Below are 25,829 nucleotides of genomic sequence, written 5' to 3'. Positions count from 1 at the left end.
TTTCTCTTTTGAAGGCTCTATCTTTTATTATTTAGTTTTGTCCAGTTTGCATTCACTTTCCTGTTCTGTGCAAACAGCAGTGAGATTTTTACTGAGTCAACAAACAGATTTTGCACTCTGACCTCTTCGGAAGCAGTGAGTGGGACACTTGAGCCTTATTGTACTGAACTGAAATCTGTGCTCAGTCTTACATTCTAACAAATAAACGAACTGGGGAACTGTTTCCAGATTGATACAAAAATTACACAGCTTTATGGCCATTTACGGGTCCTCTTGATCAATATTTCACACAAAAATGACAAAGGCTGTCTATAGTAAACAGATTCTATCTTGTTTTAATGTAAATTTGGGATGTCAGGTTGCACTAGATTTGATCAGTTCCCTGGGAAACAGTTGGTAAAGTCTGCAAGGTTTGTAGCATTATAATTTTGACCGCTATTTCAAACTATTAGTAGGGAGTGAGCAAAATATCCTCCTAAAATACTCCTTACATGCTCCTTAAATACTGAATAAAAACAAACTGTATTAATTTTGCCTAAGTGGGTTAAATTTGATAAAAAGTTGAGTAGTTTTATAATGTTCTTAGAAATACATTATATATATTTATGTATTTTAGCTCTTCTCTTATTGTAAGGCGTTGTATCTTTGGCTGTTGCATCTAGTGTTATTTTTTTTGAGTGCCTTGTCACAAGTGTTGCATTCTCATGACACACAGGTTAAAAATGTCAGGTGTCAGGTTAAACACAAAATCCTTGCATTCTATTCCATTCTATAGCTTGCCCTCTAGCTATCTTTGAACTCAAAAACTCTTGTTTAGGAGAGTTCCTAAAACTTGTTTAAGAGAAGCCGAAGAATCAGCGTAATTATCGTATGGGACTTCTTGAAGTCTTTCAGTAAACCCACCAGACTGATTGATTGAATGTATAGTTGTGCACATGCCTAAACCAGACTTTACAGCCGTAGTCAATAATCTTGAGACTATTCAACTAGCAGCAATCTGGAGTGTGTCAGGGTTAAAGGTGAAGTGCTGCTGATTTTGAACCAGACAGCTGAAATGATTCTGTGCAGCAAAGACAAAACAGCCATTCTCAAACATGTCTGGGGAAATATCACCCAGCCTTTCAGAATACAGATTAGCCTTCCGTATGCTTGGTCCACTGTTTACAGCCATCAGCTCTGCAAGAGCAAACTGCTCCACAGATAAGTAGCTTTTACTTATGAACTCATTGTAATTTTGTGGATGATGGATGTAGTATTGCTTGAAGCAAGGAAGGAGAAATCGACTTAAACTGATAAAAGAGGATGCCTTTGAAGTACAGTATTCAGTAATGGTGTTTTTTAGGAAGGAGAAGCAGTTGATCAGTGTTTGCTGAGCATCATTCAGTGTGAGGACACAACTGTCCTCACACTGGGGAAGTCGTGGCCTAATGGTTAGAGAGTCGGACTCGTAATCAAAAGGTTGTGGGTTCGAGTCCCCGGCCGGCAGGGATTGTAGGTGGGGGGAGTGAATGTCCAGCGCTCTCTCCACCCTCAATACCACGACTGAGGTGCCCTTGAGCAAGGCACCGAACCCCCAACTGCTCCCCGGGCGCTGCAGCATGGCTGCCCACTGCTCCGGGTGTGTGTTCACGGTGTGTGTGTGTGTGTGTGTGTGTGCATTTGTTCACTACTCACTGCTGTGTGTGTGCACTTGGATGGGTTAAACGCAGAGCACCAATTTCGAGCATGGGTCACCATACTTGACAATACGTCACGACTTGCGACTTTTTTTTTAACTGCACCGCTTTAAGAGAGCTTACACATGCTGCACGACACATTGCTTCTGTACCCCTCACGCTTATAGTGCTGATGTGGCCTATTTATAGTTGCTGAGGGCCTTTGGCTCTGTTTGATAGCTTGTTTTGTACCTTTATAGGAGCCCTTGGCTCCTATTCTGACATCTCCTCTGCAAAACCTGGGACTTTATTTATGACGCATCTCAGAGGAGAGAGTTCGCAGAGCTTTTTTTTTCTTCATGGCCATATGTACAAAATTACATATTCTCAAATTCAGATACATAACTATCACTATCCTCACAAAAACAGACAGACCCAAATAGGCCGTTTGAAATCTGAGAATAATTATTAAAATTTTGGATTTAGACAAAAAATGAAATAAAAACGATTAAACTTTCCATAAGCTAAAACCCTCTCAACTTGTCTTTACATGAATTCTCTTTAAAGCATCAAACATAAAATAGTAATAATAATAACAAATTAAATGTCAATAAAATATTTTTTTAATGTTATATGCCTTTAATAATATAGGTTTCACTAAACAACTAGTTGCCATTTCTAATTTAAATATGTCTATTTGGACAATAGGTCACACTTTATTTTAGGGTCTAGTTCTCGCTATTAACAAACCATTAACTACAACTTTTGCCTCAAATTCCTAATTTGCTGCTGATTAATAATTAGTAAGGTAGTTTAGTTTAGATATTGGATAGGATTAGGAATATTGTAGAATATGGTCATGCAGAATAATAAACACCAGTTTGTTAATAATAGGCATGCTAATAAGCAACTAGTTAATAGTGATAATTAGTCCCTATACTAATGAGTTATACCAACCTTAATGCATCAGCAGTCATGCTTAACTTGAATTAGATTTTTCTAGTTTTTATTGCCTTAACATTTTCTCTGACTGTGTGAGAAATAGTGTGGACTGATCTTATATATGATTGTTTGTCTTTCTTTTGTCCTTTTTAGTATAGACTAGAGCGTTACAGAATTTTTCAAGCTGTGCTCCCAAGTTGCTGATTAGTTGCAAATCTGTGCTGCTGAAAAAGAGAGAGAGAGAGAGAGAGAGAGGGAGAAATATGGGAATGACATGTGAGGAATGGCTGCGGTATTCCACAGAACTGTGTCACTGAACTCACTGTTCAGGAATCCCTTATAGGCCCTTTTACAAAAATGTCACCATCACATTTAAGTTCCCAGAGTGCTGATCGAAGACCGACCTCGTCTCACCACATCTCAGCTTGAACGTTAGATGACCATCCACCAAACCGACCCCAGATAAGCATAATTTCCTTTTCCAGCACTTCGCAATCACAGCAACAAGGCCATCAACACACAGCTGGGAAGGAAATGGAGGCAGAGAGACAGACTTAGCAAACAAGCTCTCAAAAAGGAACCCAGCTATTTTTAATAGAGGTCCCAGGTTCCCCAGACAGAGTGAACACAGACGTTTATTTGGAGAAGAATTCTCCTTGCCGTTCTCCTTCAAGCTAGCTGAAGCGGTTAGCCGATAAAAGACTTTGCACGCTCATTAAATTCAAAACGGTTTGCTGTTCTTATCTGCAGGTTATTGAGGTTAGCATTTGTTTTTGAGCATAGAGAAAAATCTCAACAGGTCTGGAGGTCCTCTAATCTGAGTGATCAGCTTTTCCACAAAGGAAACCACTATCCTTTTGATATTTTTTTTTATTTTTTATTGTTGTAATAAACCTTTTCATGCTCTTCCACTGGAGTTCCATCTTGTCAGTAAACGTGGCTAAACACCACACAACAAAAATTGCCTAGTGGTTACATTGTTACCTAATTACTATTCTGAAACCCATTTTGTGGTTCCTTCAGATTCAGAGTTTGAATCTTAAGGCCTTTCCACACTGAGCGCGAAAAAGCGAAGCGAATTTCGCACACGATGGATTTTTTTTCATCCAGTCCGACGAATCTTTTGAGTTTCACAAAGCGAAAACACGGGCAGTCCAATAAGATTTGAGCATTACATCACATGACCAGAGCAACTGCTGTTACCCAAAAGGTCGACCAATGGCGTTAAAAGCTCAGAAGACTGTATTGAGCACGAGCGTAAAAACATCGACGTAGAGGACTTTTTCCGCAAGAGAGAAGAGTGAATGCCGAGTTCTTGTTATTGTTGGTATTTAAGAACCGACTATTCTCACATGTTCTTTATACAGAATAACATATGAATTCTCCACCGAATCATGTGATCTGATGAGCACCGTCCATTTTCTTCCACAAGCGTGAGTGTTTGAGTCAAAGCTTGTTCATCTAGACCTGTCAATCATGTAATCGTATCTCTTGCCCTTCCGTGTATATAAAAAGAGAGAGAAATATTTTTCTACACATGAAATATGAAAGCAAATAGACCTATAATTGTGAGAGAGGTTTTCTGTATATGTTTTTATGCAGTTCATGGTATTTATTTTAACAATAAAGGATGTTTATGACACATGACAAGTGACCAGTCCAATATAAAACGTGCAAAGAGTGCATGTCTGCCTATTATAGAATCAAAATCCATTTTAGATCACAATCGGAAGTTATTACAAGCACTTGATGATGATTTAAAGTGGGGTTTGAGCAAAAACTTTAATAATTACATTTTCAGTGTAGCGTGATGCTAATTGTACGTCTAATTATTTCAGATGTATTGTAAGCATTATGGATATTTTGTGTTTCTGATGAAGAAACGCAAGTTATTTATCTTAATTTAATGCTGTATATTGAGCAGCGGACGATGTAAACCACACGAGAATCATACGCTACATGAATGAAAAAAACTTTGGTGTGCAGGTGTGAATTAGCAGAAGGCGAAAATTCGTTTCGCACTCGGTGTGAAAGCCACATTCGCGGGCGATTCGCCTCGCCTTTTCGCATCGCGCTCAGTGTGGAAAGGCCTTTAGGATGGTTTTTGCTTTTAATACAATGACAATAATTCTGGGGAGATAGAAGCTCAAATGCTCATTGCTGTTGTGGGAATCAGTTTGGCAATACAAATATTGACATCATGATACATATTTTAATTTTGTGTTATTGTGATTAAAACTGAAATTGCAATCTTTTAGTAACTAGCTTCTCATTCATCTTCATTGGACTTCACTACTTTGCCTAAGAAATACTGAACTTGCTACTTCATTGTAGAGCCATAAAACTAGCATAAAGAGTAGTTACGTTATGATGTGTACTATAGTTCCAGCATGTTTGTTGTAGAACAAAAACTCTGCAGACTTGCACTGACTGCTGGTTAGTATATTTTCCCAAAAATACTTATGAAAATAAAAATATTGATTTTTGACTGAGACTTTGTGCAATAAACCATAGCAGTACTTTGAAATGTTAGTTCCCACTCCACATTTAGTGCATTATGGGCCAGTTCTCCTGGAAGTAGGGGGTCATGGAGGACTGACCTGGAGTCAGTGATTAGTAGTGTTGGAAAAGGTAATTAGCATGGCAGCTGTGACTGTTCAGAGGTGAGCACCAGCTATGGTCTTCTGGTTGACAGCTGGACAGACTGTCAGGCCACTTGGTCAATTTACTTCCTCGTACACACACACACACACACACACACAAGAAAGGCTTCCTGCCAAACTTCCTGTGCCTCATCAAGGCTCAATCCTGATTAATTTGTAAGCCCGGGCAGTGGGCACTGCAGAGAATAATCATGCTTTGAATCAAAAGCACTTTAATTTGTAATTTCGCTCATTTTTCATTCTTGTAAAGAGCTGGTTTTAAATCCAAACCAGTCTCTGCCGGCCAATTATGGCGGCGACGTGTGCATTGCAAATCCAAGGATATTTTGAGCCTCTGTCATCTCCAACTGGTGACAGGCTCAGCCTGGTATGGATGTTTCCAAAGGGTTTCGTTGTCTGTCAGTCTAACAATAAGACTTTGACACAGACAGAGTGAAGATGGGTGACCTCATCGCTCATAGCCTCTTCATTTGCTGCACTGCAGTGACATCACTGGGCCACGGTTTTCTTCCACCTCTTCTCTCGGATTCGATTCTCACCGCTGCACCTCATTTCGTGCACCGATGCACACATCTCAGCATGGAGCCATGCAGGTGTGTGTGTTTGTAAGGGATAAAGTGGAAGTGTGATTGTCTGTTTTAGTGAAAGACTGTCAGAAAGTCTATTTAAAGGCTGTGGTGTGAAGCGCTACCTTTTCTCAGTTACGCTGGGAATCCACTTTTATGATCACAGTGTGTGACTCTCAGAAGCATTGTAAAAGAGAACATTTAAGATTAGTATCAATGTTGTGTCATGATTTAATTTGATCGTATTTGAAACTAGAATCTGCGTTTTTACTTTCTTTTGAGCAGTTTGCTTTGCTTTTGTCAAGTACGCATCTCAAAAGTGGTTTCCATCCAAGTCGTACATTTTAGTGTAAATTTACACACAAATTTGGTATTATTATTATTATTATTATTATTATTATTATTATTATTACTAATATACATTTCTGTGACAAAATTGCTTGACTGCACTTGCCAAACTGGGCGTTCTACTGTTTACATCTTTGGAATTTGGACTATGAATTTTGCATATCTATGACGACACTTTTAACACCAAAATGAATGGTCGGTAAATTGAAAAGATACCACAATACAATACAAGTAACAGTCATATTATTTAGCAAGATATTAGTTCTCTGATTCTAGGGCTGCAACTAACGATTATTTTGATAATCGATTAGTTGGCCGATTATTCTTTCGATTAATCGGATTAAAAAAATATTGACCAAAAAAAAAAACACTATTCCACATTCTGCCCAATGTCCTTCAAACAAACGTGACAACTGAATGCTATGAAAACATACAGTGCTTAATTTATTAGACCACTTATCATAATAAAGAGAAAACATATTTTAGAAATTTGTCAAAAAAAATTTACATTTAAAAATGTTATTGTCATTTATTGGACATAATAATAAAAAATGGCCTCATAACAGCTTGCATTCTTGCTGGTATTGTTTATGTACTTTTTGACTGCAATTGGGTATCGCGAAAAAAAAATACTCAAATAAATGCTCTGGTTTTCTTTCATAGATAACAGCAATAATGATATTATAGCATTAAAAATAGCCTACTACTGTTACTAAAGAGCTTACACATATTGGAGTACTAACCAGTACAGAAAGCCGAAAAATGATTTTGGTTATCACCAATACTGTTACTTTAGAGCAGCAGTGGCACAAACCTTACATAAACACATTGTTAAAAAACGAACATAAATTTGTTAAGCATTGTAAAAATTGAATATAGTTTAAACCTCTATTAAAAATTAAAATAATAAAGATAATAATAAAGACGAATAAAAACACAAACTCAGTGTTAACCAACAGGTAAGAGTAATGTTCTGCAGGAACTACTTTGATCACAGTCACCTCGTCATTTCTTTATCCTGTAAAAGGCCGTTATGGAGCGTCTCATGTTTATATTCAGACAGACAATTACACGCTGTTATCCCTTTAAAGTTCCTACTCTCATAAAATATTTTAATTTATTTTAAACCTTAAATTAACTTTCAACAACAGATAATTCAGCACAGTGGATATGTTTGCGCTGAAAAGCCTATTAATTGTCTCCCTCTCTACTTTGTTCTGTCCGTCTGACGCGCGTGCGCGCGCCCCGCCGCGCCGGCGCTCATTCGGTATTTTAAACTTAACACAGACTGTCAGGACGGACCTTTATGCAAAAATGGAAATGCTCGCGTGAATTTGTGGCATTTATAGATAAGGATATGACCGTAAACTGAACGTTTTTGCGCTGAGGACGCACACGCATCTGTCAAAGCGCCTGACAGGGCAAGCCATTACTCTTGCATTAACTTAAAGCTTAAAATAAAGAATTATCATTTTTTGGGCAGCTTAGATCACGTGCTTCTCCGGCAGAATCTCTTTCTGTTTCGTCCACTATTTTTAGATGCATTTTGTCCATAGAAATGCATTGTTCAGTGCCGTAATTTGACTAACCAGCTGAAGTTGGACGTGCACTGTGGGCAGACCCGATTAATCGATAATGAGAATCGTTGTCGATGATTTTCATAATCGATAATAATCGATTTTATCGATTAGTTGTTGCAGCCCTATCTGATTCACTTGCTCCATGAAACTGTAATGTATGTCTTGCATTTATTTTCAGTTTAATCTTTCTTAAAGAAATTAAAGGCAGGGTAAGCAATTTTTCAAAAACGTTTTAGAAAACTGAGTCAGGGCCGAGTACCAAAACAAACTTGTAGCCAGTCAGCAGTAAGGGGCGTGTCTACTCATGATATGGAGGAGAGAGCGTTCAGTGAACAGCCGAGCGACAGAAAGATAGAGATGGTGGAAAAAAACAAAAGGGGAAAACGTCTGCGGAACGATAAGGCAAGAAGTAGGACCCGTGTAAATATCGGATCAGCTTTCCAGCGCTGGAGACAACTCAAGGAGCGGAAGGCCTGTAATCGGAGCCGAGGTTGCTTTGGTTCTTCTCGATAGGTGAGTAACACCATGTCTACACTGGATGCGGCGTGCCGCAACAGCTAAAGTCTGCCTACACTGGACGCGTGTATTTCAGGCGAGAATGTAGTTGTTTAAAACTCAAATCTGTGGTTTATGTATAAAAACGGCGCCTATTTGAAAATGTGCTTCGCCGATTTCGGAGAAGTGAGCTCCACGCAAATACCGGGCGATCAGTGCTCATGTATCCCGAAGAGAGGAGCATAACCTCGGCTAGTCCTTCTGACATTTTCCGCTGGTGTAGTGGTTAAACATAAGATATAATTTGTTTTGGGTAAATCTAACAGGGAATCTTTGGTCTTTATTCTATTGTTCTATTAATATGTTAAAATGAAAATGGGCAATGTTTGATATAATATTTAGTTTCATTGTAATGTATGTACGTTCCCTGAACTATATTTCTGCGGCTATTAATATTTTTAAATGAAAACGAAAAGAGGCAGTGGTGTTTGTTTCGTCTGTAAATACAGTGAGGAAGACTGCAGGCGAGCTGTCAGATGTTATCAAGTACTCTTTGCAGAACTACTGGACTTCCGTCCGTTCCGTCCGTGGGAGTTCACACTCCCGAGTCTAACTCGTGAAGTCCGAACTACCGAGGATGCAAGTCCAAAATTTGCGTACTTTGTATTGAGAAACATGCGCAGACCTAACGTTAAGTCACCAGACTATTTGCCTAATCTTCTCTGTAGTTTAGACTGCGATGGAAACAGCAGACAGCAACAGGTCTGGGGGAAAAAAAAGTTCCTGGGACATATTGTTCCAGGTATTTTCGGTGGAAAAGCGGCTTATGTTTCACAGAACTAATCGTTGCCTGGGTTGCGTAGGCTACGTATATGTCTATCAAAATAGGGGCGAGACCCTTTTGGAGTATAGGGGTGTGTTTGCTTTGGTGATTTCAAAGATCAACATTGACTTTCAGAAATCGCTTACCCTGCATTTAACAATAGTCAGTAGGTTAATAGTAAACAAAAATATTATCAGAACTACTATTCTACCTTTGAAGCTGGTCAGGTGGTACAAATCGGAGTTTATAAATTGGAATTATGAGTTCAGTGAGGATGAGATGTAATTCCAATATTGTATGAACGTGATTTATAGCATTTTGTATGCAAATAATGTATCCACATTAAACCAGTATATGTTTTAATGCACATTTTAGACATTTTATTGGTATCTTGGTTTTTTCATGTAGAATTTTCTTATGCACTTGTAGTAAAATTCATACGTGTTAACCTGACTGAAGAAGTAGCTCTAACTGGACTGGGAAATGCCTATTTAATAGTTTAGGCAGCCTAAATGTTTAAGAATGCACTCTTAAAAAAATTAAATAAGGTGCTGATGCTTCCATTTAAATTACTGATACTATAGAGTTAATATTGCTGTTATATATGCAGTGTCTCATAGCCAGAGCTGGGTAGATTACTTACAAATTGTAATCCGTTACTGATTCCAGATTACATGACAAAAATTGTAGTCAGTAGTGTTGTCACGATACTGGAATTTCTAACTTCGATACGATACCTTGAAAAATATCGATATTCGATACCATTTTCGATACCACGGAGAAAAAATCTGCCACAATATTAAGGGGGTAATTTTTTTAATTTAAAGATAAATGTAACAAGTCGAGAACATGCGGTATATTTTACATGAACAAAAAAATGTCTTGAGGTACTGCATTTGTTGATTTATTTATTAATCTTTTATTAATCTTAGTTAAATGTTAATTGAAACTAACGTTTACTAATACATGTACTAATTAAAATCCAAAGTTCTATTTGTTGATATTCTCATTTGCTTCATAACCAAAATATTTCCAGATATAGGGCCCTATGAAATCCGTTTTATTTTTCCCCAAATTCTGTTTTATTTTTTTCTACATTCAATTTTTTCCGTTTTAATTTTTCTGGATTCCGTTTTTTTCCGTTTTAATTTTTCTGGACTCTTTTTTTTTTAATGGTCAAATTAAATGCTATTAATCTAAAAGCACGTCTAATTCATTAAAATCATGAAAATTATACAATTTAACATTTAATTTATTAAAAGTGTAACAAAAATGACACGTTTAGGGCCGTATGAAATGTTTTATTTTTTTCTCACCTTATGTTTTATTGTTACCAAATTCTGTGTTTTAGCATGTCTATTATTTGAATGCATACAAACAATTTTTATTTATTCTTACAGTAGCCTTATGAAATGTGTTTTCCCCCTCAGAAATTCTGTGTGTATTTAAATTTTACTGGATATCAGATGAAGGCATAAAACAATTTTAATTTATTTATATTTGAATTAATGAAAATTAAACATTTACATTTTTGGCAAATGAAGGGGATTTACTATTAAAATAAAAATATTTTGTGATTATTTCTTTAAAAAAAAATTAACAGTAGTAGTATTATGTACATTCTACTAAATAATAGTAATATAGCCTATTTCTGGCACACAGTCTTGAATAGGCTAAACTAGGGGTGGGCGATATGGGAAAAATATCATATCACGATTCACGATTTTATCACGGTTCTTTGTCATGTTAGTTTTACTATTTTGGTTTTACAAGTTGTCTGAGCATTACAGCCAAACTAGAAAGACAAAGACGCATGGCAGATATTTAGGCCAAAGTGGGTGAAGATAAAAAATCTTTTTCATTATTTTATCTTTCTTATTAAAAAATAAGAACAAAGATACACATTACAAATACACACAATATACAAATAATAAAAAAGTGCTTTATTTTCAGGTACAATAGGTGTATTTAGCAGGAGCATTCAATGAAATTGAATGAACAAATATAAAAATAAAACACTACATAGACTGATTCCTAAAGCAACTGTATTAGTTTTTCAGTCAAGAATAGTGAGTGATTTTTCTCTTTGTGTTTTGTTGTTTTGTTAACGTTAAATGAATATTTCCCCCAAAAATAAATATTCTGTCATCTGTCTGTCAATTCTGTCATAATGTGTTATTTTTATACCATCATTTACTCAAAAGTTGTTTTAAACCTGAATGAGTTGCTTTCTTCTGCTGAACATAAATGCTATTTTGAAGAAGGTGGAAAACCAAACAGTTGCTGGTCCTCAGTGATTTCCATGGGATTTTTCTTTCTTGCTATCAAAGTCAATGTAGACCAGCAACTGTTTGGTTACCCTCATTCTTCAAAATACCTTATTTTGGGTTCAGCACAAGAAATTAATAGAGGTTTGGGACAACATGTGAGAGAGTAAATAATGACAGAAATAAAATTTTAGGGTGAACTATCCCTTTAATGACAGTCGACAGCATGTTTAGTGTCCTGTCCCTTTAAGAGCTGCACGCATCTAATATACAGGCACGCATCCGTTTCTCTCTTAACTATTTACTTTTATTTTAGAGATAACCAACTCAGTCTGTATGTAAACCTTGTGTGTTTTGACAGTATTAGCGCAAAATATAACTTAGTTGAGTAATCAGGCGCTCGCGCTGTTAGACAGGCGTTTTAGTGCGCGTGCTTCAGGTGTATGCGCTCAGAAAAAGCGCACGTCAGACCAGAGCGCGAATTAAACATTTAACCAGCAAGGCTTGTGTGCAAATAATGTACTTTTGCGATCGCGAATAAGTGCAGTGTCGTGTCAGAGTAACTCTACTGCTGTATGTCGTGTTGTACAGTATATAGAGACGGAAACCAGAACTGTATTTGACATAATGTGTGCTGTAGCACGATACTACGATTTTTCTTCAAAAGCAGATCGTGGAGACATTTTTATCGTCCACGATCAAAAATCGTCATATCGCACACCCCTAGGCTAAACCGAACTTTTATTTTGACGGGTTGCCGTGAATACTTTTAAAGTTCTGTGTGTGTATGATATGACGCTAGTTTTACTCAAATTAAATGGTAATGCTCGTAAAGTGCCCTTCAGATCAGTTCTGGGGATATTGTTGATGTATTTATATCCTCATTGAGACGGCAGACGCTGAAATCACCGCGAGCGCCACATTAGTAAACACAACCGCAGGTGCAGCACATTCACACAGAGATGCGCAGAACATGCAGGATTCATATTTAAATCGACTTTTGCAGCATAATATTTACAGATACTAGTCCACAACGCGATTTGATTTGTGTAATGACCTACTTTTGATTAATTCATCCAAACTTTGACAAATTCCGTGACATTCCGCGTTAAACTGTAAATTCCGTTTTTATGACTGGATTCCGTGCGCGTTCTCTGCATCGCGGAGATCATAGATCCCTACAGATAGCGCTCCTGCTGTGTTCTTTTACAACCAGAGCAGTCATCTTTCTATTCACTTCACTTTTGCTGTTTAACCAGAGCGAAGGAGACGAGTGCGGTCACGTGTAGTGCTTGTCCACGCGCCTTTGGAGAGAAGTGAAAGTGACAGCTCGGCTAGTATCGGTGTATCGATACTTCGGGAAATTTATATTGGTACCGTTCAGATATTTCAGTATCGATATTTATCGAAATATCGATATTTTTGACAACACTAGTAGTCAGTAACGTAATCTGTTAAATTACAGATTTTAGGTAATATAATCAGATTACTTTTGATTTAACTCGTTTATCACATTGATTTAAATAGCATTATCTTGTACCATAATGATGTAAAAAATGCAAAGAGTAAGAAAACTTGTTCCATTAATTGTAATTTACAACATGAAGTGCATTAAACATTATATTACAGTTTCCCAAACTAGGGTTCGTAAAGGAACTGCAGGGGGGTTGTGAGTTTTTAATGAAAAGCTGAAAATTAATTAAATCATAAAAAATGTAATTAAAATAAATCATTTTAAAACAAACTCCCCTTTTTTATTTAATTTTTAAATTTTTTTTTATTTGAACTCCCTTTTGAGGAAAGTCTCTTCACTTGGCGGCCATATTTGCAACGCCTCCAGTCAGCTCATACAATACAATCTTAATGAACAGGGGAATCCTGAAATCTCAAAAACTGCTCGCTGAACTCACATTGTCAAATCAGCAACAAAAATCTGATATTTATTGCCCCATGAATGTTGTTTCTTATGCTCAAATAGCGTTTAAAAAGCTTATTTTTCAGGCTAGACCAGGCAATCCGCATGCAGAATCATAACCTGCTTATACTGTACATATGCATTGGTTAGTCTAGTACGGTTTCTATGGGAAATTTGGCTCTTTCATTTAGAAGGTGGGACTATTCCTCCATATTGCGTGTTGCAGTTTCTCCCATTCATAAGTATAGGAGTGAACAGTCTTTGTGTTTCTATAGTCTTTGTTTTAAATAAAACGCTTACTAAAAAAGATGAAATATTTTTATTTACCTGCATGCCATGTGATCATTAATCAACATCAAAGAAACCGTGAACATGCAAATGTGATAATTATTAAAATTTATTTTAAAATCTCAGGGGTACTTAAAGCAAATATATTTGGTGAATAAGGTTTTGGAATGCCTGCATTACATGTATCTAAGAAATAACGCGAATAGGTGTATTTTAATTAGTTATAATTAATAATACATGGTTAAAAAACCTACAGAGTAATAATTCAAATAAAAATGAATGTGTTCATCAGTAGTTGATGCAATGTTGAAACCCTTCTTAAACCTGAAATGATTTTTGTAAATCCAGTGGTCTTAATGCTCTCGCCATCCGACTAATGACTGATCTTTGTGTGAATGTCCGCAAGACTGGACTATTTATACATATATAATAAGTATATATTCGGTAGGCTATTTTAGAAAGGAAAATGCAAAAGAGAATTAATCATTTATGAATAATTTATTGCAATTGTGTGAATAATATGTAATCATGTAATCCATAAAAAAGTAACTGTAGTCTGATTACGAGTATTTTAAAATGTAATTTACTCTAATTACAAGTACTTCATTTTTGGAATCTGATTACGTAATCCAGATTACATGTAATCAGTTACTACCCAGCTCTGCTCATAGCTCAGGTCCAAAGGAGTACAACCACATACATTATCTGTGCTTTAAATTGTCAGCAGGAATGGGGAGTTTCTTGCTCATTTTCACTGTTATTTATGCCTCTCTCAGTCTTTCTTCATTTAATACAATGGACTTTGTAATCAATACCACCAAATGTGTTCGGTTTTATCTGATTAAATCAGCGCACATCCTCACTTTAGACGAGTTATTCACTCTCTTTCTCTTTCGCTCCCCCTCCCTCCCATAGGAGCCAATCAGCTCGCAGGCTGTCCTCCTGACCATCATAGAAAGCGAGCAAGAAAGAGGAAAAGCCATGATGCATTCTAGAGAGAGAGAGATGGGTGAAAACACTGTTGAACAGGCAGCCATCTCGTAACTCATTCCCCAAAAGGCTGCCGTATGTTTTTAATAGTAGTCACAGCGCGTGAATATGCATTAATCTTGGGAAGAGAGGCTGAATAACTCAGTGGAGTTGACTTGAATCTTCAGGATTGCACACATTTATTAATGCTGTTTGCAGTACTATTACTATTGCTCACTATAAGTACTAAACTTTGGCACATAACTCGTTTGTGCTATGGGCATGAATGATACCTCAAAATGTGCCTCTGGGTGCTATTACTTTTCTAAATGATCAGACTTGCATTTTTTTCCCGTGGCGGGTAATACCAAAGACATAAATATAAGGAGGGACCTGAGCCATATCTAGAGACCAGAATATCAATAGACTTAGGGCTGGGCTCTTTGTACTTGGGCAAGTAAGCAGCCACCCAGAATAACCTAGTAACCACCTAGCAACCACCCACAACACCCTAGCAACTAGGGCTGGGTATTGATACAGGTCTCCAGATTCGATTCACAAGCTGCCAATTTGACTTTGATTCATTTGTTTATTTTGTTTGTGTATATAATTTTTTTTCTCTATTAAATGGATAGTTCACCAAAGAATGAAAAATTATATTTACTCACCCTTGTGTTTATTCCAAACCCTGTCTTCTGTGAAACACAAAATAAGATATTTTGCAGATTGTCTCTGTCATTTTATTCATTCACTGAAAGTCAATGGGGTCCAGTTTTGTTTTGGACTCCACTGACTTTTATTTCATTTTCAATTGAAGGTCGACTGATGTATCGGGTTTGCTGATGTTTAATTGCTGGAACTATCAGCTATCTGCATAGCAGATTTCATGCCAATAGTTTTTCAGGATTGTGTTTGTTGCTAGAGCGGCTTCAGGCTAATCCCTGGTAACCCTTTTGGGCAGATACTCTTTAGATTTTGGTAGCCTGAAAATCAATTTAACTAGTTCAAATAAAAAGACCACTTTTTTATATAGAAAATCAGGTAGGAGTTGCCAATCAAAAAATATTTTCAATACACAAATATCAAGGAATTCTATTTCACTATTTACAGGATATTTGCAGAAATTGTTAAAAACAATTTAAGGCAATTTATGACCCTTTTTAAGAGCTGTACAGTTCAAATGAACACTGAATGAGGGGTTGGACAATGTCTATAGGGGCTTTCTCACCAAAGGAACCTTTCATAGTTCCTAGAACTATTGGTGGAAGTATCCGCTTTTGGCGTGTTCGCATCCCAGGAACTAGGAAGGGTTTTAGTTCTAGGAACTCCGTTTGGAGGAACTAAATTAGCTCTTCAGAGTAGGGTCTAAAACTGTTCTATAGGAGCTACCAGTGATGTAAGTGTACCCTGATTGGCCAAATGTTTACGAAACACCGGCTACTCTGCATTTTTAAAAAGCCATGTAAAAATACTTACTCCATGAACATGGAAAACAGCGAAAACGGCATTTACCTGTTGTCTGCAGTGTTGTGTTCTTCGCCTCGATATGTAACACTGCAAGACAAGTTGTCATAGGAGATTTTGTCTCTTAGCTTTCAGTCGCGTAAATTGTGCATTTACATTCTATCTCTGTTATCACGAAACCCAAAACACACAACGAAAACAAAAAAGGTTTCTGCTGCTGGTGCGAATGCAACCAGGAAACGACCCGAGGGAGAAATTGGTTCTCTAGGAACCATCCTGCTGGGTAGTTAGAACTACGCGGTGCGAAAGCCCCTAATGGTAACATATTAAGCCATAAAACCAGATGATTCACAGTTCAGATACAGGATTTCACAAAAAAAAAAATCTTATAAAATGGCATTTCAGCCTTTAAATGAATTAAACATAAATTATTTTATTAATTTAAAACGCATAAATATTACTGCCTTAATTGTTTAGATTTTTAGAAGGCACATTAACTTCTTTCACATTTACAATTCTGCGCGTTTGCTGTGTAAAAACATGAGTTGATCAAACAGCAGAAAGGCTTATTGGAAATGCACATTCATTCTTTGCCACGAGGTGGTACTTTAGTAATGGCTGGTAACGGCAAAAAGTATTCTCGTAGCTTCAAAATATTATGGTTGAACCACTGATGTCACATGGATTATTTTAACAATGTCCTTACTACGTTTCTGGACCTTGATCGTGATCATATCCTTGCTGTCTATGGGAGGGTCAGAAAGCTTGTGGAGTTCATCAAAAATATCATAATTTGTGTTCCGAAGATGAACAAAGGTTTTATGGGTTTGGAACGACATGAGGGTGTGTAATTAATGACAGAATTTAAATTTTTGGGTGAACTATCCCTTTAATCCAGCCATATTGCGATTCTTGTCTTTCCGTCCCCAACTTTAAGACCTCTATAAATTATAATTAATACTTTTCTTATACCATTGAATGTATTTAAAACTTTTTATTCCCTTAAAGGGGTCATCGGATGCAAAATTCACTTTACAAGTTGTTTGAACATAAATGTGTGTTGGAAGTGTGTACACATCCATCCTATAATGATAAAAATCCACCCAGGGTTTTTTTTTTTTTAAATCCCTATTTTAAAATCCCCTTTCTCAAATCAAACTGTTCTGAGATTCCTGTCAGAATGAAGTTGACAAGAATGATAAATGATTGACAAGGCTGTCTTACCTTCGACCCGCCCTGAGTGAGCGATCATCAGTCCGCCATTGTGTCGACTCCAGTGCAGGGGAAGATAAGATGTCTCCGATTAAGCGATTTGAAGCATTTTGTTGTTGGATGTAATAATGAACATAACAGTCGTCATTAACTCCTGACATCTGAGCTGCTGAAGACGCAAAGGATTAACATTACTTGTCGTTTTGAAGGGAATGCGCCGCTCCCCGATCTGCCTAAATGCGTCTATGTTTGCAAGAATTATTCATGATCCAGCTTCATCTACAGAAGAAGTGAGAATAAGGGTTTTTTTATGAATCTTTTCTAATTGCCTTTACTAATAACAGGCTAGTTAGCCAATTTCGCAGCTAAAGTAAACCGTACTGCTCGTCACTCCACGGAAGAGAGGGGCGGGGCGAGCAGAGCTCATTAGCATTTAAAGCAACATGGACTAGAATGGCTTGCTAAAAACAGAGCTTATTTTGACATGGTAAAAAAAGGTGTGTTTTACACTACCATTGAGAAATTTTAACTAAAGTATGTTATAGACTTTTCATTAAGACCCTAAAGAATCATATCAACTTGTGGAAAATGGGCATCAGATGACCCCTTTAAATTTTATACAACTAAATTGAAGAGTTTTTAAGGACTCGCGGGAGCCCTAACTGTGTTTAAGATAACCCGTTGGACAGGGTTAGGGTGACCACCCGTCCCGCATTTTGTGGGACAGTCCCGAAATCGTGAGCTTTGTCCCGCGTCCCACAAGACTTAAGCTGCGTCCCGCATTTCAATTATGTATTCTGTATTTTTTTTTTTTTTTTTCATCCCAGAAATTGAAATACCAAAATAATATATAAAATAAAACACATAGGATGTGCGGACCTCATCAAGTGCTCGAGCACCAGAAAAACACGATATTCTCGTTTCATTTAAAAAAAAAAAATGATTGCAGCTTTCAGACACGACTTTCTTCTTATTTTAATAGTGCGTTTGAGGCAGTTTCTATGACGTTATTTTAATGACAAGTGTCCAGAGCGCATTACTGTAATGCGAGAGCGCAACAAATGTATCCTCTCGCAGGATTCTCTTCACACTTACACAAAGCAGATGCACTCTCTCTCTCAATCAGAGATCAGGCCTACGTGTGCTTGCTCAAAACTTACACTCTCTCCTGGATTTAATGTTGCCAGAAGCGCAACCTGGAGTGTGGGCAATGGACATCCACCGGCAGAAACATAAATCGGCATAACATAAAAGACAATGGATGTAATGTAAATCAGTATTTAAATGGCATAATAGTAGTAAATGTATCGGTCTCACTCGTATCCCGCATTGTCCCGCAAAATCACATCTACTGTCCTGCAACAGATCTATTGCGAGGTGGTCACCCTAGGCAGGGTGGTAATACATTTTGGTAGCCCGACTAGAAAGCACATTAGCTTCGGGACGTCCGGCTAGTGATTTTCGCGAGCCCTGGCTGAGAATGCTTTGCTGTCATTATACAGTACAAGAGAAGCCTCTAGAGGCGGAAATCACTGACAGCACGTGCTGTTTGTTTTGACACGTGACACTGCGTGCTGCACAGAGGGGGACACTTAAGTCGCGGATTTAAAACATCAACAATGAAACGTGTTTACACAGTATACTGTAGTGCAAGTTTTCATATCATTACTAAGTAATTTGTTGACGAGATGCTGCATTAGTGGAGAAAGGACAGCAGTATGTTTGCAATCAAGGGAAACATTAGCTGCACCTCAATCGGTATCGGCCATTGTGGTCCAGCCTAGCTATCAGTATCGGTAATGTCCTCTATTGGTTGACCTCTAGTTTCAATTGTTTATTCCACATACATTCTTCAAAATATCTTATCAGTCTGTTCCACAGAAGAAAAAAAGTCATACAGATTTGGAGCAATATTAGAGCGAGTAAATAATGAGAGAGTTGGTTTTTGGTTGAACTATCCTTTCAATGCTGTAAATTATACAGGTATCCTTCTAACTTGGAAATGCTAATTAAAAAAATTAACAACAGGACTCCAACTATCCTCTCGATTAATAATTACAAATGCATTTGGCACTGTTCCCACAGGTCCATTAAAAGTATTAAAATGCCTTAAATTTAGTTTTATGTAATTTAAGGCCAGTTGAAGTTTTAAATATATTTAAAAAAATGTAACAAGTCTTATAACTTTAAGAGGTTTTACAGAAAAACAGAATGACAATCCAGTCTGAGAAGATTATTATTATACGTCAAAAAGCTATGATGGGTTGCGCTGTCATAGGTATAAAATATTAGTTGCATTGATTGTATAGATTTTACCATTATCGGCACAATAATATATATTTTTTGCTTTTATTTAAATATGATATTACCATATGAGCAAAATCCAATGTTGATCAACCTCCAATTCATAGTTATTGGTATATTATTATGTGAAGCAAAATACAAAAGTAATGTCCATGCACTGATATGACCATCAGGTCTGTGTCAGGCACATTATTATGTGAACCAATTTTAGTACACATTTAGAGATTGAATAAAACGTCTTGAGTATTTTAAACTTGAAGTTACCCTGTTTTGCAGTTGAATGTGTGCCCTAGCATGTTTAACTAAATTACTTTGATATACATGATTTATTTTGAGATTGTAGAGTATGGCTTTGTTCTGTTGGGACATGTGGTTTTAATTTTATTTGTGCAGCTCTTAAAGCACCTTAAATTTGATTTTAAAACATTCTGCAGATACTCTGTTATCCAAAGTGACTTGCACTGAATTCAAGGTATACATTTTATTAGTTTGTGCATTCCCTGGAAATCAATATTTATTTAACAGATAAAATAATCATCTGAACCAATAACTGCTCTGTCGATGCCATCTGAAGTAAATGTTAAATTCCACTTCTGTGTTTCACAGAATTCTATGAAAATTGTTATAGATTTCCTCATGTGCACAGTGTAGTGCAACACATCCTCAATTTATAGGCCATTTGTACCTCACTGGCATCCTGTAAGTGTGTTTTGTAGATGTATAGCCCATAGTGTAATGTCTCTTTTGCCAGATCCTTGTGATTCATCATCAGACTCCAATTGGGAGCTGCACTACTTACCACTAGAACTCCCTATTAGAACAACAGACAGGCCCACAGGGCCAAAATCCGACAGATACGGAGGAGTCGTCTCCCTCATTACCTGCTCTCTGTGTGAAAAGATGTTTCTCTCAAGGGAAGGGGGGTAAAAAGATTTGCCTTTGAAGAACAAAAAAAGAACACTATGGGCTGTAGGAGGAATGTCTTCATTATGCAAACAGGACAGAACAGAAACAAGAGTTTTCGAGCCTCTGATGGCGTTCAAGATATGCTGCTTTCGGATGCGAGTACACAGAGCAAAACTGGGATGCTGCTGCATATTTAAAGACGTGACGCTCTTTGGATCTTCTCTTGTCTGTGAGTGTTGCGTAACAGAACGACTGTGTTAGAAGCCTGTCTAACTCTCTGTGTTGTGTGCAGAGGGATATTGAGTACACGGAGATCTTCTTCCATTAGCACCTGCTGCAGTTACTTTTAATATGTGATCATGAAATGCAAGGGCCCTGCTATGTTTGTGTCCATGCTGTTTACATCTTATGCGGGATCTTTGATCCATTTGAGATTTGAATCAGTGATGCGTGTTGCTCTAACATGTGCCCCATGTGTTTTCAGACTTGATCCACTGCACCAATGAGATGAATGTGAACGTGCCCCAGCTGGCTGACACTCTGTTTGAAAGAACCACCAACAGCAGCTGGGTTGTGGTCTTCAAAGCGCTCATCACCACACACCACATAATGATGTATGGAAATGAGGTGAGAGATTCTGCCTTGGTGCTTCATACGATTTTTTTTTTCTTTTAATATGGCCCATACACTGCCCTCCAAACGTTTGGAAACGCCCTAGAAAAGTGGGGTTTTGGACAATATTGGCATGATTCCTTTTTAATTTGTGATTAATTTTGCACTGATAAGGGACAACAAACTACGAAAACATATTTTATTACATAAACAGTTTATACATAGAAAAAAATTACATTTTCGATTCATCAAAATATCCACCATTAGCAGCTATTACAGCTCTGCATAATCTGGGCATCCGAGCTGTCAGTTTATTCAAACATTGACTTTGAATTGGCAATCAATTGTTGAAGTTACAGTATTAAGTTGTGCTGACCCAAAAATCTTTTAAAAACCTGGACCAAGTTTAAACCAGTAACCAGGCATCACAGCTGGCAAAGGGGCATGTCTGTCTTTGACATGTATATATTGCCATTATTATGTTTTATTGCTGGTCTTCAATGATAATTGAAGTTACTTTAATGTATTTGCACCAAAAAATTATAAGGATTTATGCTGATATCGTCCAAAACCACACTTTGCCTGGGGTGTTTCCAAACTTTTGGAGGGCAGTGTATCTTCATCAGCAAGACCTTTCTGCGCTGTTACCATTGAAGATCAAGCTCGGTCAAATTGACCCTACATGACAAATCACACTTCAGGCTTGTGGCCGAGCTTGTGTGAGACAGTAAAAGCATTTTACTTTGCCGTCCTGTAAATCTGGTGTTAAGATGCAGCAAATCTGTGGTCAAAAAAAAAGTATTAAATTAGTCAAAGTGACCCACAACAACATGAAAGGACTGAGCGATTGGCACTTCTAAGTCCAGCTGCATGCATAAATCCTCATCCAGGCATGTTCATCATGTGTACATTAGAATTACATTTTCTTAGTTCAAAGCAAGCGACCCTTTGAGACCTGTCAATATTAATATTTTAAATATTTTAATATTTTACACTATCACTCAAAAGTGTGGAGTGTGCATTTTTTTATGTTTTTGAAAAAAGTCTCTTTTGCTCACTAAGGCTACTTTATTTTAAAATACAGTAGAATAAAAAATACAGAAAAACAGTAGTATTGTGGCTTTAATATTATAGTTTAACTGTTTTCTGATTGTATTGGGGATGCACTGAACTATCAGCTGCAAATAGAATTTTCGGCTTTCACTCTCCCTCTAGCCGCCGTCACTGTGCGGTGTGACTCCGCTCTATGTATAGGCATTCTGCTCATGTACAATCTCTGCCTCTGGTACCACTCATGCTCACCGGTAAAGCAAAGTCCGCTAAAATAACACGCAGACAGGAAATTTCTTTGTAGTATACTTGTTCCTTTTTGCAGTAGTGCTACTGTGCTGTAACATGGCAGAGCTGGTAAAATGACGCTACCCTCTCGTTCATTGATCTGCTCCCTGCTGTGCTCTGATCACATGTTCTGATAATAATAGCTTTGTAGGGCTATACATTATTTGAATAATTAGGCAAAAGAGTTGTTTGATTCTGTTGCATAGAACTGATTAAAAATAATACATTGATATTAAATATTCATATTTTATTGTTACTTTCAATAAAAAGTGTTATTTTATTGGCTTGTATTTTTTCGTTCTGTGTCATTAAAATTGTTAAATTGAAAAGTCTTTATAAAATTACTTTTTATTATTTAACAAAATTATGAATAATTATTACGAAATATTTTCAGTTTTGGTTTGCATCCAGAATTTTTGGTTTTGGCCCTGATTTTTCATTTTGGTGCATCCCTAATTTGTATGTATGTTTCTATTTGTATGTAACTTTTATATATTTTAAAATGAAATTCATTAGCATGTTGGCATTTTTTGCAGGCATTAGAAATCTGAAATCATTCTAATATGCTGATTTGTTGCTCAAGAAACATTTCTTATTATTATTATCAGTGTTGCTGTTGTGTTCTTTGAGCATTTTTTTCAGGATTCTTTGAGGAATAAAAAGTTTAGCCTTAACTTATAATGGAAGTTTTTTGTAACATTGTCACTACTGTCACTTATCATTTTAATGCATCCTAGCTGACTAGAAGTATTTATTTCTTTCAAATTTTTTTTACTGATGGCAAACCTTTGAATAGTATTGTGTTTTTGCACATTTAAAGGTGGGGTAAGCAATTTCGGAAAGGCTAGCAATAGCGAGCTTCCGCAATAGAAAGCAAGATTCCCACCGTCCCTGCATAATCACTTTGCAAAGCCACACCTCCCCCAAAACACACGAATGCGCTTCGTCAGAGCAGAGACTAACCTGCGACACGATGAAAGATGGTGTTGGTGGATGATTGAATGAAACTCTGTCAGATTACCTCATGTCTCATTCACCGATGAGAAAACATTACAGTACAAAAGCGCATAATATTACAATTAATGCACCTTTCATTCTCCCTGGAATGCGCTGATGACATGCTGATCATGTCTGTGCAAACAGGGTGCGCAGAGGTATGCAGATACATATTTAACAGGCAGACAGGACAGCCTATCGTAATGTTCGGACCGAACATTTTTATTGGATGAACATTTTATGGTCCTACGCCTTCCACGGTTGATATAAACACACATAAATTTAGACCACTTAACTTACTGATAGATATCGGGATATATACAGACTTTCAACCAGCAGAACAAAAAATGCTTTTGAACCAAATCACCTACCCTGCCTTTAAATCAGATCCAGATCCAATTTCTGATTTGAGCCACATTTAACCGTGATGTTAGTGTGTACTGTGTGTGTACATATAAAATTTGATATTTGATTTCATTAGTTTTTGTATTACACCATCATGGGGGAATGGTAGACAATATGTTTAACTCCTGTTGGATGTTTCTGTAGATGATTTATACATTTTGAAACTGATATGAAAAACACTTGCAGCCATGTGCTGTTAGTACAATACAACGTTTGAGTTTGAAAGTGTGCACGGTTTAAGTGCAACAAAAAGGGTAAGATACTTCTATACAGGCACAAGCATGTAGTTCACTAATGATAAACAGTGGGTAGGTAAGAACATGACACACACATACACATTAATGATATATACAGTGAGGATGTGACCTAGATGTGCACGTGGCCCGCTTAATGCATTGCTACAACATGAGCACCTTGCTACAGTATCTAAATGAGGACATACCAAATACTTGTTTTCTTTTTATGTAAAGCTTATTGTAACTATTTTACACACTACTTTGAAATAGAAACTACATTTTTGGAATTAAAACACATTTAGGAATACTTTTCACATTACTTTTGAGTGTATCTCAAAAGGACATTTTGTCAGTTTCAGATAACTTGTGGGCTTCAGTTAAACTGCAGTTAATGTAGCTCTAAGAGACTGAGTAAGTTCAGTGATGGATTTGTCTGCTTTAGATCAATAACTCATGAGTCATTTGCATGATACATTAAAATAATTGCCTCAGGGTCATTTCTTTGTGAACTGTACTACACCAGTCACACTGTATGTTTGTTTTTAAGTGCAGCCAGTGAAGAAAACACATCTATTGTATCGTACCATTGTTCTCTCACAGTACACGGTCCTTTTTATCTCATCACATTCAATTTAGACTGCAAGCTCACAACTCGGGTAAAATATAATTACATTTTCTGTGGTACTGTGGATTCTGCAGGAAACCGTAGCATACACACACACAAACAATAGCAGCGCTAGTGACTCTCACACACGTCCTTGATCATTCACTTGGGCTATAAAATAAAAAGTCCTTCACGTTGCGTCCTCAGCTCGCCAGTGTCAGAGATAGATACTGTCCTTCAGCACACCCTGTTCTGCGGCATGACGGGGCACTAATCAACCAGGGGTGGTTTTTGTTATCAGAGCTGAACGTCTGGTCCAGGTCGAGACTGATCTTAATCCTTTACCCCATTATGGCTTGAAAAACACGTTTGGTTATCACTGTCCGTTGAGGAGCAGAGACGTTTGGAGGACATTTGTCATGTCAGCAGTAGCCCTGTGAGAGGGCATAGGAGGGGCCACAGATAAGGTGTTGTTGATAAGGGCGATTCCACATGCATTTGTGCAAATAGAAGAGAAAAAGGCCGATGTCACTCACTGATGGCCTAGATGCAGAACGTACAATTTGCTGTAGTGACGTCACTGGAAGTGTATGTTTTGTTGGCTAAAGATAGAGAGAAGGGGGGATTGAAGAAACATCTGGGTTAGGATAGGGAACTTTGAGAGACAGAGAAAGGCAAGGGACAGAAAGAGAATGGGTTGGAATTTTAATCAGCTGGTTCATATGGGGTCACACAGTGGGCAAATTGCTTAACCTTGTATGGGACACCACTGCCCCTGCTGTCCATCGAGAACGGTTCGTTTCGGATACCGAGTTTGGAAGACGAGTGCGCGAGTGAGTTAATACTTGAGATATAGAGAGTCTGTGAGTGTGTGTGAGGGAAGTTCATTGGATCTAGTTAACGTTGGAGGCTCAGATAAAGTTTTTTTTTTAACAAAGATAAATACCCCCCTGCTGATTGTATTTAAAGAGACCTGCCTCAGTCTGCTGAGAAATATAAGAACTTATGTCTTTTTGGTTTCATCATTAACTTCTGTCAATACTATTTGATTTGACATAGACAAAACAAACACTTGTTCTTATTCAGAAATACACAAACACTGACCAGAAGATTGAATGAAACCAAGATTGAATGTGATATAAATTGAATATGATTGTAGAATAAAGTTGAATCTGTCTTTTTAAATAGTCACGGGGATCAGATCATATATACTCTTAATAGGACAGTCCAGAATCTCACAC

General features: G+C 37.2%; 1 protein-coding gene across 4 annotated transcripts in view; it reads left to right on the top strand.

Moving 5' to 3' along the window:
* LOC306885916 (phosphatidylinositol-binding clathrin assembly protein-like) overlaps window positions 1-25,829 on the top strand; it is a 65,226-nt gene that overhangs the window by 3,211 nt on the left and 36,186 nt on the right. For all 4 annotated transcript variants that reach the window (XM_079442729.1, XM_079442728.1, XM_079442731.1 and 1 more), the window contains exon 2: window positions 20,882-21,024. In XM_079442729.1, coding sequence (XP_079298855.1) covers window positions 20,882-21,024 — 143 coding nt within the window. The remainder of the gene's footprint in view (window positions 1-20,881; window positions 21,025-25,829) is intronic.

The sequence above is a fragment of the Barbus barbus genome, assembly GCF_936440315.1.
Source record: "Barbus barbus genome assembly, chromosome: 2".
NCBI lineage: Eukaryota > Metazoa > Chordata > Actinopteri > Cypriniformes > Cyprinidae > Barbus > Barbus barbus.
Note: the sequence above shows the minus strand (reverse complement) of the source record. Positions and strands in the feature narration are given on the sequence as shown.